At 45.1% G+C, this 13,692-nt stretch overlaps 1 protein-coding gene across 1 annotated transcript in view; it reads right to left on the reverse strand.

Moving 5' to 3' along the window:
- The window catches only part of rnf17 (ring finger protein 17), a 207,213-nt gene that overhangs the window by 111,784 nt on the left and 81,737 nt on the right, over positions 1–13,692 (reverse strand). The window contains exons 13-16 of the mRNA XM_056288888.1: positions 9,292–9,378; positions 8,845–9,066; positions 1,073–1,244; positions 656–788 (exon numbers count right to left, since the gene is read on the reverse strand). Of these exons, the coding sequence (XP_056144863.1) occupies positions 656–788; positions 1,073–1,244; positions 8,845–9,066; positions 9,292–9,378 (614 nt within the window). The remainder of the gene's footprint in view (positions 1–655; positions 789–1,072; positions 1,245–8,844; positions 9,067–9,291; positions 9,379–13,692) is intronic.

A 13,692-nucleotide genomic window follows, 5' to 3' on the forward strand; every position in this document is an offset into this window, starting at 1 on the left:
TATGGATATTTTACAGTACTACCTCTGCTAATACCACCTATATGGTTACTAGTACAATTACAAAAACTTTGATCTAAGGAAATCATACTTTAAATGCCTTTAACATGACATGCATTCTTGGTTATAATACTATTTAGCACTGCGATGGCTGTTGGTAAAACTTGACTATGTAATTGCTGACTCTTGTAAGTCACTTTGGACAAAAGCATCTGCTAAATAAGTAATTGAAAAACTAACTGTAGTGGAGTATGTGCAGGTGCAGCTATCCTGAGTCAGCCTATTTGGCTTTGGACAGATGAAAGGCAACTGATGACAACCAAACGACATCACAATATGTCACTTGGCAGAAAAAAAAAGAAAAGAAAAAAAAGCTCTGTTTCACTGTCGCTCCAGTGATGCGGAAATGATCACGAAAAACTGCAGGTGTTTTTCATGTGCTATCCCTTTTGCAGATAGACAGAGATAAGGTTAAAAATGGGCGATTTTCCCCTCAGCATTTAAATCTCTGGTATTTAAACATCATCGTCTCATCTGTCAAAAAACCCAGTAAAGCCCTGTGGGTTTAGTGATGACAGGGGATTTGCTACTCTAACGTATTGTTCATACTTAGTCTCTATTTCACCCCCCATGCATGTCTTAGAGCAGTCTTTCTTACCTGATTAGCAGGGACTATGTCCTTTAGGCAGCATTTGATGGCCTGAGGAGCAATGCACCTAAGTTCAGACAACTCTGCCTTCCTGAGACGTTCGTTCACACCCTCCATTAAAGATTCTGTAGTCTCTTCTTTGCTGGAGAAGGCAAAAGGGCATGTATGACTGTGTGTGTGGATATATAGATTAAGAAAATACCTCCCTGATTAAATAAATGAATACATTTTTGCTTGTTATAGTAAATATTTCATTTGAAACTGAAAAAATAAAAAAGTCGAGCCAGAACCTCATAATTGAAAAAACCTTCACCTATATCTAAACATACACAAACCATAATGAAACCATTTCTTTGTGTTCTGCGTGCGGTTCCTCCAGAGGCATAAAAATATTTGTTGCATGTGTGAGGTCTTTTGTGCGTGTACCTCTGGGGTATGATGCTCCAGGTGAAGCCATAGTCGAGGAAGAAGACATGGCAGTAGGCCAGCAGAGAGATGGGGCAGACAGCCACCGCCTCCTGGCAGCCCTTCTGGAACAGTTCTGTCACAGAGGCCCTGCACCACCACTCCTCCTCCTTCTTAACTAAGACCATGGAGCCTGACAGGGAACCAGAGACACACACACAGGCGAGGTGATGGCTGTGTTTATATACACACACACACACACACACACACACACACACACACACACACACACAAAATCCCATCCAAGTTGGTACATGTATGTGTCACATCAAATTTATGATAACCCAGAAAAGCACTTATACTGTTTATGAAAGATTCTTTTGAGGTTTTAAAATATCAAAAGCTCAGTAGAGAGGCAGGATGAAATTAGTGGGCTGAGCAGAGAAATGTCCTTTCTGAAGAATACATGTTTACAGGGATACACAACAGTGGGATATGAAAGCTGGATGTAAACCACTTACTCCTGTAAAGACCAAAAGAGGACATGAGCTAGTCTCTAAGATACTGTGTGTAAACACTGCTGAACATATCCTCCGTAGCCTGTGGGGTTGAATTAACATTAAGGTTTTTAAAATTGTCCTCCAGCAAAAATTTCTCCCAAGAATTGAACCCCCCCCCCTCCTTTTTCTTCCCAATTGTATCTGGCCAACTTGCCAATTACCCATTCTTCCAAGCTGTCCCGGTCGCTGGTCCACCCCCTCTGCCGATCTGGGGAGGGCTGCAGACTACCACATGCCTCCTCCGATACATGTGGAGTTGCCAGCTGCTTCTTTTCACCTGACAGTGAGGAGTTTCACTAGGGGGACGTAGCGCAACAGAGGATCATGCTATTCCCCCAAGTTCCCCCCCCGAACAGGCACCCCGACCGACCAGAGGAGGCACTAGTGCAGCGACAAGGACACATACCCACATCCGGCTTCCCACCCGCAGACACAGACAATTTTGTCTGTAGGGACGCCCGACCAAGCTGGAGGTAACACAGGGATTCGAACCAGCGATCACCGTGTTGGTATGCAACGGAATAGATCGCCACGCCATACAGACACCCAACTAGAATTTAGATTTTGTACATAATTTTGTTTTATGAAATACTGAGCAATTGGCTGTTAAAACCATCATTGGGATATGAAAACGCACACACACACACACACACAATCTACACGATAGACATCTACTACATCTACATCTTCTAATAAGCTACATGATAGACATCTACTAGTGACAGATATACTTATTTTAAAGAGACACTTGCACCAAAATCCGCCTCTTCCTGTTGTTAATCAATGTAAGGAGTGTGGATGTGATCGATGAGACAAACGGTAGCTCTAAAATCACATTTATGGCCAGACGAGAGATATCGGCGGTCGAGTAACTGATTCCCGGTTGGCGAAAATGTGGTAACTTGCAGCATCGCGAATTATCATTAGCACAGAGGGCGTGTCTGTACTGGGACACTATAAAAGCGGAGACACACCCTTTTGGCTCAAAGGAATACAGCTGTATTGGCTGAGCAACATATTTGTGAGGTGAGTAAACTTCCACTGAGAAAGAGGAACTGTCTTGCACTTCCACATCCGCAAACTCAAAGCTGCTATCAGTGGTCTCGTCGCTCGCCTTTTTTTTTTTTTAGTGACGACAGAGCAGGAAGGGGGCTGTTACCAGTGAATTTCTCGTTTTTCTACGGCAAGCGGTTTAGCCCGTGTTTAGCCCACCTGGTCACACCCACAAGACCACCCTGAATTTCAGTAGCCAATAGCTATGAAAACACAAAACCACACCTACCTTTCCGTTGTAATTCAAACCACCCGTGTTATAAATGTGCTCAGAAACAGCATGAAAGTATCTCTTTAAAGTAATCTAATATTTGCTAAGTTACAAACAAACCCATCAATGCATCTTTACATCTACAATGAGAAAAGCAGTTCTGTTAAAGGGAATTTCTATTCTCCAAGTACTTGTGTACTTTTCTGTGTATAACTGGAAGTAATGTCTTTGTGCATGCTCAATAATCCAGGCAAGAAAATCACAGAAAGGTGAATCAGTTCGTCTGGACACAACGTCTATTGGGGTAAATGTTTCATCACTCATCCAAGTGACCTCGTCAGTCTGAACTGACTGCAGGTATCCCCCAACCTTATAAACAGCACACTAGCACAACGACCAAAACCAATGATTGGTTTCATATGCAAATAAGTGTGACCACCAACTAGAGTTTCAATGGCCATTGTATACTATTCAGAGGACTGGGGAACAGCTGGCATCACAGCATTGTAAGATGGCGACAGATGTACTCTTAGCCCCCCTGGTTCAGGGATGGTCGTTCCCTCTTCACGTAGATGGTTTCTTTGACCCTGTGAGTGGCCACTCTCGAGGATGTGCACATCCTTGATAGGGGGGAACGCTGGTTTGAACAGGGAGTCAAAGAGGCAATCTATGTGAAGAGGGAACGACGATCCCTGAACTGGGGGGGGGGGGGGGGGCTGGCTGGCTCAGAGTACATCTGTCGCCATCTTACAATGCTGTGATTGCAACTATTCCCCAATCCTCTGAATAGTACACATGGCCATTGAAACTCTAGTTGGTGGTCACACCTATTTGCATATGAAACCAATCGTTGGTTTTGGTTGTGGTGCTACTGTGCAGTTTATAAGGGTGGGAATACCTGCAGTCAGTTCAGACTGACGAGGTCACTTGGATGAGTGATGAAAAGTTCCTGCCAATAAACGTGTCCAGATAAACCGATTCAACTTTCTGTGAACTGGGAATAATGTGTATGATGGGGGGTTATGGGAGTTATTTCTCCCGGTTGAGCGTGTACTGTATCAAATTTTATGATTGGTGGTGAAGTGGCAACAGGTTGGCTAGGTGGGTGGCTCAGTTGGAGTCTCAACTCCTCTGACAGGCTCAGTCAACAGTGAGGTTTCCATCAAGCCAGTTTTGGCAAAATTTGATGTTTCGAATGGGAAAAGCCTGAATGTTAACACAAAATTAAAAACAAAACAAAACAAATAAAAATATAAAAACAAAATCCCATCCATCCATTTTCCAAGCTGCTTATCCTAATTAGGGTCATGGGATGCTGGAAACTATCCCAGCAGTCATTGGGCTATATATACAGTGCATCCGGAAAGTATTCACACCCCTTCACTTTCCCCACATTTTGTTATGTTACAGCCTTATTCCAAAATGGATTAAATTCCTTTTTTTTTCATCAATCTACACACAATACCCCATAATGACAAAGTGAAAAAGGTTTTGTAGAAATTTTTGCAAATTTATTAAAAATAAAAAACTGAAATATTGCATGTACATAAGTATTCACACCCTTTGCTATGACACTCAAAATTGAGCTCAAGTTCATCCTGTTTCCACTGATCATCCTTGAGATGTTTCTACATCTTGCTTGGAGTCCACCTCTAGTAAATTCAATCGATTGGACATCATTTGGAAAGGCACACACCTGTCTATATAAGGTCCCACTGTTGACAGTGCATGTCAGAGCAGAAACCAAGCCATGAAGTCAAAGGAATTGTCTGTGGACCTCTGAGACAGGATTGTATCGAGGCACAGATCTGGGGAAGGGTACAAAAAATTTTCCACAGCTTTGAAGGTCCCGAAGAGCACAGTGGTCTCCATCATTCGTACATGGAAGACGTTTGGATCCACCAGGACTCTTCCTAGAGCTGGCCGCCCAGCCAAACCGAGCAATCGGGGGAGAAGGGCCTTGGTCAGGGAAGTGACCAAGAACCCAATGGTCACTCTGACAGTGCTCCAGCATTCCTCTGTGGAGATGGGAGAACCTTCCAGAAGGACAGCCATCTCTGCAGCACTCCACCAATCAGGCCTTTATGGTAGAGTGGCCAGACGGAAGCCTCTGCTCAGTAAAAGGCACATGACAGCCCGCTTGGAGTTTGCCAGAAAGTACCTAAAGGACTCTCAGACCATGAGAAACAAGATTCTCTGGTCTGATGAAACCAAGATTTAACTCTTTGGCCTGAATGCCAAACGTCACGTCTGAAGGAAACCATGCACCTCTCATCACCTTGCTAATACCATCCCTACAGTGAAGCATGGTGGTGGCAGCATCATGCTGTGGGGATGTTGTTCAGCGGCAGGAACTGGGAGACTAGTCAGGATCGAGGGAAAGATGAATGGAGCAAAGTTCAGAGAGATCCTGGATGAAAACCTGCTCCACGGCGCTCAGGACCTCAGACTGGGGCGAAGGTTTACCTTTCAACACGACAACGACCTTAAGCACACAGCCAAGACAACGAAGGAGTGGCTTCGGGACAAGTCTGTGAATGTCCTTGAGTGGCCCGGCCAGAGCCCAGACTTGAACCCTATTGAACGTCTCTGGAAAGACCTGAAAATAGCTGTGCAGCAACGCTCCCCATCTAACCTTACAGAGCTCGAGAGGATCTGCAGAGAAGAATGGGACAAATACCCCAAATATAGGTGTGCCAAGCTTGTAGCTTCATACCCAAGAAGACTTGAGGCTGTAATCGCTGCCAAGGGTGCCTCAACCAAGTATTGAATAAAGGGTGTGAATACTTATGTACATGCAATATTTCAGTTTTTTATTTTTAATAAATTTGCAAAAATTTCTACAACACCTTTTTCACTTTGTCATTATGGGGTATTGTATGTAGATTGATGAGAAAAAAAAAGGAATTTAATCCATTTTGGAATAAGGCTGTAACATAACAAAATGTGGGGAAAGTTAAAGGGTGCGTATACTTTCCAGATGCACTGTATATATAAAAAGTATACTCATTTGAGGTGGTTTTTGCTTGTAGGAATACACACACCAAATAGCTGATGGAAATGCAAGTGCTAGATAAAAAAAAAAAGTCGACAAGAATTTAATCACATGATCAGCTATTTAACTGGTCTACCTTTGTGGTGTGTTGAAGTAAGGACATTGACGTAGAACAGGGGTCCCCAACCACTGGACCCCAGACCGGCACCAGGCCGCAAAGCATTTGCTACTGGGCCGCAAGAAACAATATGATATACAATATTCAAATAAAAGCTAGAGGGCTTTTAATTTGAAACGGATACTTGAAGTGTGTACAATGATGTAATTTTATCACTCATTCATGTGGCATTCGGCAGACCAATGGTAACTAACTTCATAATTCAGGTGCACTCAGTCAACTCACTACTAGCAGCTAGTTAGCTACCATGAGTACAAAAGTCACTTGAGAGTTTCTTCGGAAGAGGTAGAGGAGATAAAAGGTCTAATGACGATGATAACGCAGAGACAGCAGAGGCCGAGACAGAAAAAAAAAAAAAGAAAAAAAAAGAAAGAAAAGAAAGAAAGCTTCCTTCAATACGAAATACGACGAGTCATACCTAAAATAAGGCTTTATCGCGACCGGTGACTTGCATGCTCTGAGCCCCCAGTGTGTGATATGTGGAGGTAAGCTGTCAAATTAATAAGGCAATGAAGCCCTCAAAACTGCTTTGGCACCTTGAGTCCAAGCACCCTGCACTTAAAGACAAACCTGTGGAGTTCTCTGAGCGAAAACAATGCGAGCAAGCAGGACAGAAGCAAGTGCTGAGAGCCACCACCTCTACAAATGCTCCTGCTCTGAGAGTGCTGTACTTAGTGGCTAGTTGCATTGCTAAGGCTAAGAGGCCTTTCACTATCGGCGAAGAATTGATTCTGCCTACTGCCAAGGACATGTGCCGTGAACTGTTGGGGGAAGCAGTAGCTAACAAGATGGCAAAGGTTCCTCTTTCAGCTACCACATTTTCAAGAATCAATGAAATAGCGGAGAAAAACAGAAGCACAGTTGTTGGAGCGGCTTAATGAGTCACTGTTGTATGCTATCCAGGTCGATGAGTCTACCGATGTCGACAACAAGGCAATATTGCTGGTTTATGTACGATATATATTACAAGACGATGTGCATGAGAATATTTTGTGTGCTTTGTTGCTGCCAACTAACACAACTGAGGGAAAACTGTTCAAGTCTTTGGATGACTACGTGTCTAACAAACTGGACTGGTCATTCTGTGTTGGAATATACACAGATGGGGCTGCAGCTACGACTGGACAGCTGTCTGGTTTCACTACCCAAGTCGAAGAGGTTGCTCCTGAATGCCAGTCTACACACTGTGTGATACACAGAGAAATGCTGACAAGCCGAAAAATGTCACCTGATCTGAACAGCGTATTGAGTGACGTTATTAAAATTACCATTTTAATAACGCCCTTAACTCAGGTCTGTTTGAGCAGCTTTGCGAGGAAATGGATACAGAGCACAGACGCCTTCTCTTATACACTGAAGTCAGGTGGTTATCAAGGGGGAGATCCCTGGCCAGGGTTTTTGAGTTAAGAGAGCCGCTACAAAAGTCACCGCTGGCAGCACACTTCAGTGACAAGGAGTGGATAACAAAACTCGCTTATCTGTGTGACATCTTCAATCTCCTCAATGAACTCAATTTGTCACTTCAGGGGAGAATGACAGCTGTCTTCAAGTTGGCAGACAAAGTGTCTGCATTCAAAGCAAAACTGGAACTGTGAGGACGGCGAGTGGACAGGGGCACATTTGACATGTTCCAAACATTAGCTGGGATTTTGGGAGACTGAGGCTGCACCATCCTTCTCCCAGCTGGTGCGCGATCACCTGGCTTCGCTGTCAACAGAATTTGAGCGTTACTTCCCAACCACAGATGACCCAATAAAATGTAAAGGAATGGATCCGTGACCCATTTGTGAATGTCCCCGGCAAATTGTCCATGTCAGAGCGGGAAGAAGATCAACTCCTCGACCTTGCAAATGACAGTGGGCTGAGAAGTATGTTTGACGTAATGTCTCTGCTGACATTGTGGATCAAAGTCAAGGCTGAATATCCTGAGAAAGCCACGAAAACACTGAAAACTTTGCTTCCATTTCCAATATCATATCTCCGTGAAGCAGGGTTTTCCGGAATGAAAACAAAACAGCGGAATAGACTGGACATAAGAAACACCCTTTGGTTGTCACCGTCTCCCATCACCCCTCAACTGGACCGTCTTACTGCAGGGAAACAAGTTCAGGACTCCTATTGATTCAGTGATATTGGTGAGTTGCAATGTTTTTAAATGTAGTCCGCGGTGCAAAAAAGGTTGGGGACCCCTGATGTAGAACACGTAAAACTACGTTCAGGGATTTATTCACTTAAACAGATCTGATGGAAACACACTTAACTCGCATTTGGTTTTTTTGTGAATTTAGAAAAGTTAATTTGCTATACAGTTGAATAGAAACATACCCACTGGTTCCTCTCAACCACAGCCTTACCTAACAGTTAGCATGATGCGATATAATGTGTCAAGTTCTCGCAAAGGCGTTCGAATCATCTAGTTACCTCCTTCAACAAAAGATAATTATACTAAGTTTATCCTGCAATGCCTACATCACAGAATACCAAGACCAGCCCAGTATGTTTTTAACCTTAAGATGGTTTTCATTTGTACATGTCAGCAAACTCAGTGAAATTCTCTGAGGTTTAGTTACTATTTAATGTTTTAAGGGACAAAAATTGTCATAAGGAATCGACCTAATGTAACAGGAGTCATCAGTTTTCCCCCCTCACTCACTCACAGCCTTGCACATGTAGAAATACTTTTGTATTATTCTAACCTCAACAGTACCTGTGTAAGTTAAACATAACCCTAATTCTTCTCGTGTATGTGCGCTCACACACACACACACACACACACACACACACACACACACACACCAGTCTCCAATGTGTCATCAAGGGAGAAGCGGCTCCCATCTCCAGAGCAGAGGTGGTTGATCTTCTTGAACAGCTTCATGCCCTCTCTCTTTCCAGCCACATAATGGATATAGAAGTGACTGGGGTTCACTACATGAGTAACCAGGACCAACTCACTGACTGGGATTAAAGGTTGAAGGATAAGGGAGGAAGAGAGGTGTAAAGGGAGTCTAGGGGTGAAATCTGTAATGAAAAGCGACAAAGATGAGACTGAGGAAGCAGCAGATTACAGTGGTACTTAGAAATATATCGCTGGTATCAGTTTTGGGTTTATTACACAAGTCAACAACACAGAAATCTGTCGGCAAAGACCGTTTTATTTACTACTTGTGAAAAACTAAATTTTCAACAACCTTTTTATGAACATTAATCTTTGATTGCAGCAATATTCATAAATCTTTCCAGTACCTTTTTCCTTTGTGATTGGGGTGTCAATGTTCTTTCTCCTCTTGAACCTCCTACCACTGGCCAACTGTGGACCAGTAAATGGGAAAGCTGCAATGAGGGAGCAGGGGTTCCACAAAAAAAGATTAGGCATTCAATTTAACCTAACCTAAATTCCTAATAATACTGCAATGTTCACTATGCTTTAATGTGCATAACTGATTTTACCATTTACATTTGCTTTTTGGTCATCCATTATTTAACCTTATCCGAAACAACATAAAAATTAGTGCAACTATACAATAAGTCTCTATTAAGACCATTATCTTATCTCTAATAAGTCTATCTACCTAACTGAATTGCTGCTGGAAGTGGTGTTGGTAGGCCAGTAGGGGGCAGTCTTCCCTCTGGTCCTTTTAAGAAAAATACAAAAACAACAAATATCAAATCCCAATGCCCAAGTGCAGTGACGGGGACACTGTGCTGTAGAAGATGCCGTCCTTCGGATGAGACGTTAAACTGAGGTGCTGACTCACTGTGGTCATTAAAGATCCCATGGCACTTATCGCAAAGAGTAGGGGGTTCCCCAGTGTCCTGGCAAAATTCCCAACCTGGCTCTCTCCATCTGGCCACCTAATCATCCCCCCCATGTAATTGGCTCAATGATTCCTCCCTCTCCACCTCAAGCTGATGTGTGGTGAGCGTCGTGGCACAAAATGGCTGCCGTGCATCAACCAGGTGGTTGCTATACATTGGTGGTGGTTGAAGTGAGTTACCCCCTTCAATGTGAAGTGCTTTGGGTGTCTAGAAATATGCTATATAAAGGTAACGATTATCATTATTATTCCTAGAGAAGTAAAACATAAGCAAAAAATGTGGGAAATAAGGTTTAAGTCATAGCATCCTGACAATACAAAGGAAACAAATATTCCTGCATCTCAAAGATGATTGCGTTTCATAATAATAAAAGGCCAAGATACAGAAGCTGGTTTAAGGAGTATAAGCCAGAGAGAGGTGGACTTTTTTGGGCTCATAATATGCAAGTACTTGTAAGGTTAGTCTTGTTTGCGCCTTTATTCAAAACCTAGAAGAAGAAAAAGCAGTGGTACTGGGAGGAGCTATTGACAAATCAACAGCACACAGAGGGGTTAACACATGGGTAACATTTTCTGTAAATGTTACACTGCCACACAAAATCTAAGGGGTCATTTGAGGTTTCTCTAGGGCTCCCAGTTGGAGGCAAACATTTTATGCCTAGTCCACATGTACATGGGCATTTTTGAAAACCTAGCTTTTCTATGCGTTTTGACCTTTTGTCCACAATTAAACTGCATTTTAGGTCACTGAAAACAGACCTTTTGGAAAACTCCTTCCAGGATTAAGATTTCCAGAAGCTGTTTTCAGTCACCGGCGGTAACTCGAAGCAAATAAGACTGTCCTCTCCATTGTGGTGTCTACTTGTGGGTCTTCAGATGGCTGTAGGGGCCGAGCCATGATCCATATCTTTGGTGCAGTGTGGACAGGGGAAAGTGGTGTTAGTTGAGCCCTTTTTCTCCCTCTCCTTGCAGTGCTGTAATTTTTTTCTCTGCGGCACAGTGGAGTTTGATCATGACGTGCAGCTCCTTCCTGCACGGATTTCTTCCAGGACCGCCTATCCAGCGCCATGTGTTCCTAGTTGCTCGATGTGATGAACTTTGTCAGACTGGTCTTGATATTGTCCTTGAAACGTTTCTTTTGCCTACTGGCAGCTCGATGACCTTCTTCAGCTGGGAGGACAGAATCTGTTTGGAGAGATGTGTGTTGGACAAGCAGACGACATTGCCTGTCCATCGTATTTGGTGCTCCATTATTGTGGTGGTAAAAGGAGCAGAGCTGTCAACTTATCAACACCTGGTGGTGAGTTGGATCAGATGGCGGGGAAGGCTGCTGGACAGACCTGGCAAACACAAATGTGTACTGAGGGTGAACTGGGAACGTCTGGCGGAGGCCCCTGTCCAAGAGGTCTTCAACTCCCACTTCCGGATGAAGTTCTTGTGTATCCTGAGGGAGGCTGGGGACATTGAGTCTGAGTGGGCCATGTTCAAAGCCTCTATTGCAGATTTGGCAGGTAGGAGCTGTGGCCATAAGGTCATCGGTGCCTGTCGAGGTGGCAACCTAAGAACCCACTGGTGGATACCGGCGGTGAGGGAAGCCGTCAGGCGGAAGGAGGCTTTTCGGGCTTGGTTGGCCCAGGGGTCTCCTGAAGCAGCAGACAGGTACCAGGAGGCCAGAAGGGCTGCAGCTTTGGCGGTCACGGAAGCAAAAACTCGAATGTGGGAAGAGTTCGGCGATGTCATGGAAGAGGCCTTTCGGTTGGCCTCAAGGAAGTTCTGGCAAACCATCCGTCGACCCAGGAAGGGGAAGCAGGGCTTGACGCAGGCTGTGTTCAGCCGGGTAGGGGAACTGCTGACTCGGACTGGGGATGTTGTCGGGCGGTGGGGAAAGAACACTTTGAGGAGCTCCTGAACCTGGCTAACATGTCCTCAGTGGAGGAAGTAGAGTCTGAAGACTCGGGGAAGCCCCACCTATAACCCTGGCAGAGATCTTTGAAGTAGTTATTGGGGCATCACACTGCCCAGCCTCCCTGGGAACGTCTACTCTAGGGTGCTGGAAAGGAGGCTCCGACTGATTGTTGAACCTCGGCCCCAGGAGGAACAATGCGGATTCTGCCCCGGCCGTGGAACAACAGACCAACTCTTTACCCTTGTGGAAGTGCTGAGGGAGGGATAGGAGTTTGACCACCCAGTCTACATGTATTTTGTGGACTTGGAGAAGGATTACAACCGTGTACCCCAGGCACTCTGTGGGTGGTACTGTGGGAGTATGGGGTACCGGGGCAGTTGTTACAAGCCATCTGGTCCTTGTATAACCAAAGTGAGAGCTGTGTCCACATTCTTGGCACAAAGTCAAACACGTTTTTGTTGGGTGTCGGACTCTGCCAAGGTTGTCCCTTGTCTCCCGATTCTGTTTGTGATATTCATGGACTGGATCTCAAGGCGAAGCCAAGGTGAGGAGTGTGTCCATTTTGGGAACCTAAGAATTTAATCTCCGGGCTGTGCGGATGATGTGGTTTTGTTGGCTTCATCAGAACGCAACCTCCAGCATGCACTGGGGCGGTTTGCAATGGAGTGTGAAATGGCTGGGATGAGAGTCAACACCTCCAATTCTGAGGCCATGGTTCTCTATCGGAAAATGGTGGATTGGTCCCTCTGGGTTGGGGATGAGTTGCTGCCTCAAATGAAGGAGTTCAAGTATCTTGGGTTCTTGTTCATGAGTGAGAGTAGGATGGAGAGGGAGACTGACAGGCGGATTGGTGCAGCATCAGCAGTAATGCGGACGTTGTACTGAACCGTTGTGGTGAAGAGGGAACTGAGCCGGAAGGCAAAGCTCACAGTTTACTAGTCAATCTTCGTTCCAACCCGAGTGACCGAAAGGGTAAGATTGCGGATACAAGCAGTTGAAATGAGTGTCTTCCGTAGGGTGTCCGGGCTCAGCCTTAAAGATAGGGTGAGGAGCTCAGATATCCGGAGGGAGCTAGGCGTAGAGCTGCCGCTGCTCCTTCGCGTTGAAAGGAACCAGTTGATGTGGTTCGGGCATCTGATTAGGATGCCTCCTGGGCACCTTCCTTTGGAGGTTTTCTGGGCATGTCCAACTGGGAGAAGACCCCAGGGTAGACCCAGAACTCACTGGAGGGAATAAATGTCCAATCTGGCCCGAGAATGTCTTGGGACCCCCCAGGAGGAGCTGGAGGGCATTGCTGGGGAGAAAGATGTCTGGAGTGCCATACTTAGCTTGCTGCCACCGCGACCCAACCCTGAAGAAGCGGCTGATAATGAGATGAGATGAGAGACTATTGTGGTGGTGATGCTAGTCATGTTGGCTTCTTCCAGAACGCTGATGTGGGTGCGTCTGTTCTTCGAGCTAATCCTCAGGATTTTTCTAATCTGATCTTTGGTGCTATTGCTCCAGGGCTCTCAGGTGCCTGCTGTAGGTGGGTCCATGACTCTGCTCCATACAGCTGGTTGACGAGAACAACAGCTCTGTAGACCGGGAGGTTTTTTTTTTTAGGCCTTTAGGTATCGGTCTTCAACAACTTTTCCAGAGTCTGGCATAAGTGCCACTGGCACAACTCAGGCGAAGGGTGGCCTCAGAGTCAATGTCAGCTTTTGAGGAGAGAAGGCTGCCGAGTTAGGGGAAGTGATCAACGTTTTCAATAATTTTGTTGTCCATTTTTATGGTGGGCTGGGTAGATGGCTGGTTGGGTGGAGGCTGATATAAGACCTGGGTCTTCTTGATGTTTAATGCTAGATTCAGGGTCTGTATGCCTTGGCAAAGGCATTCAGAATGTCCTGGAGGTCTCCTGCAGAGTGTGCTGTGATGGCGTTG

Source organism: Lampris incognitus, chromosome 11, assembly GCF_029633865.1.
Source record: "Lampris incognitus isolate fLamInc1 chromosome 11, fLamInc1.hap2, whole genome shotgun sequence".
Taxonomy (NCBI): domain Eukaryota; kingdom Metazoa; phylum Chordata; class Actinopteri; order Lampriformes; family Lampridae; genus Lampris; species Lampris incognitus.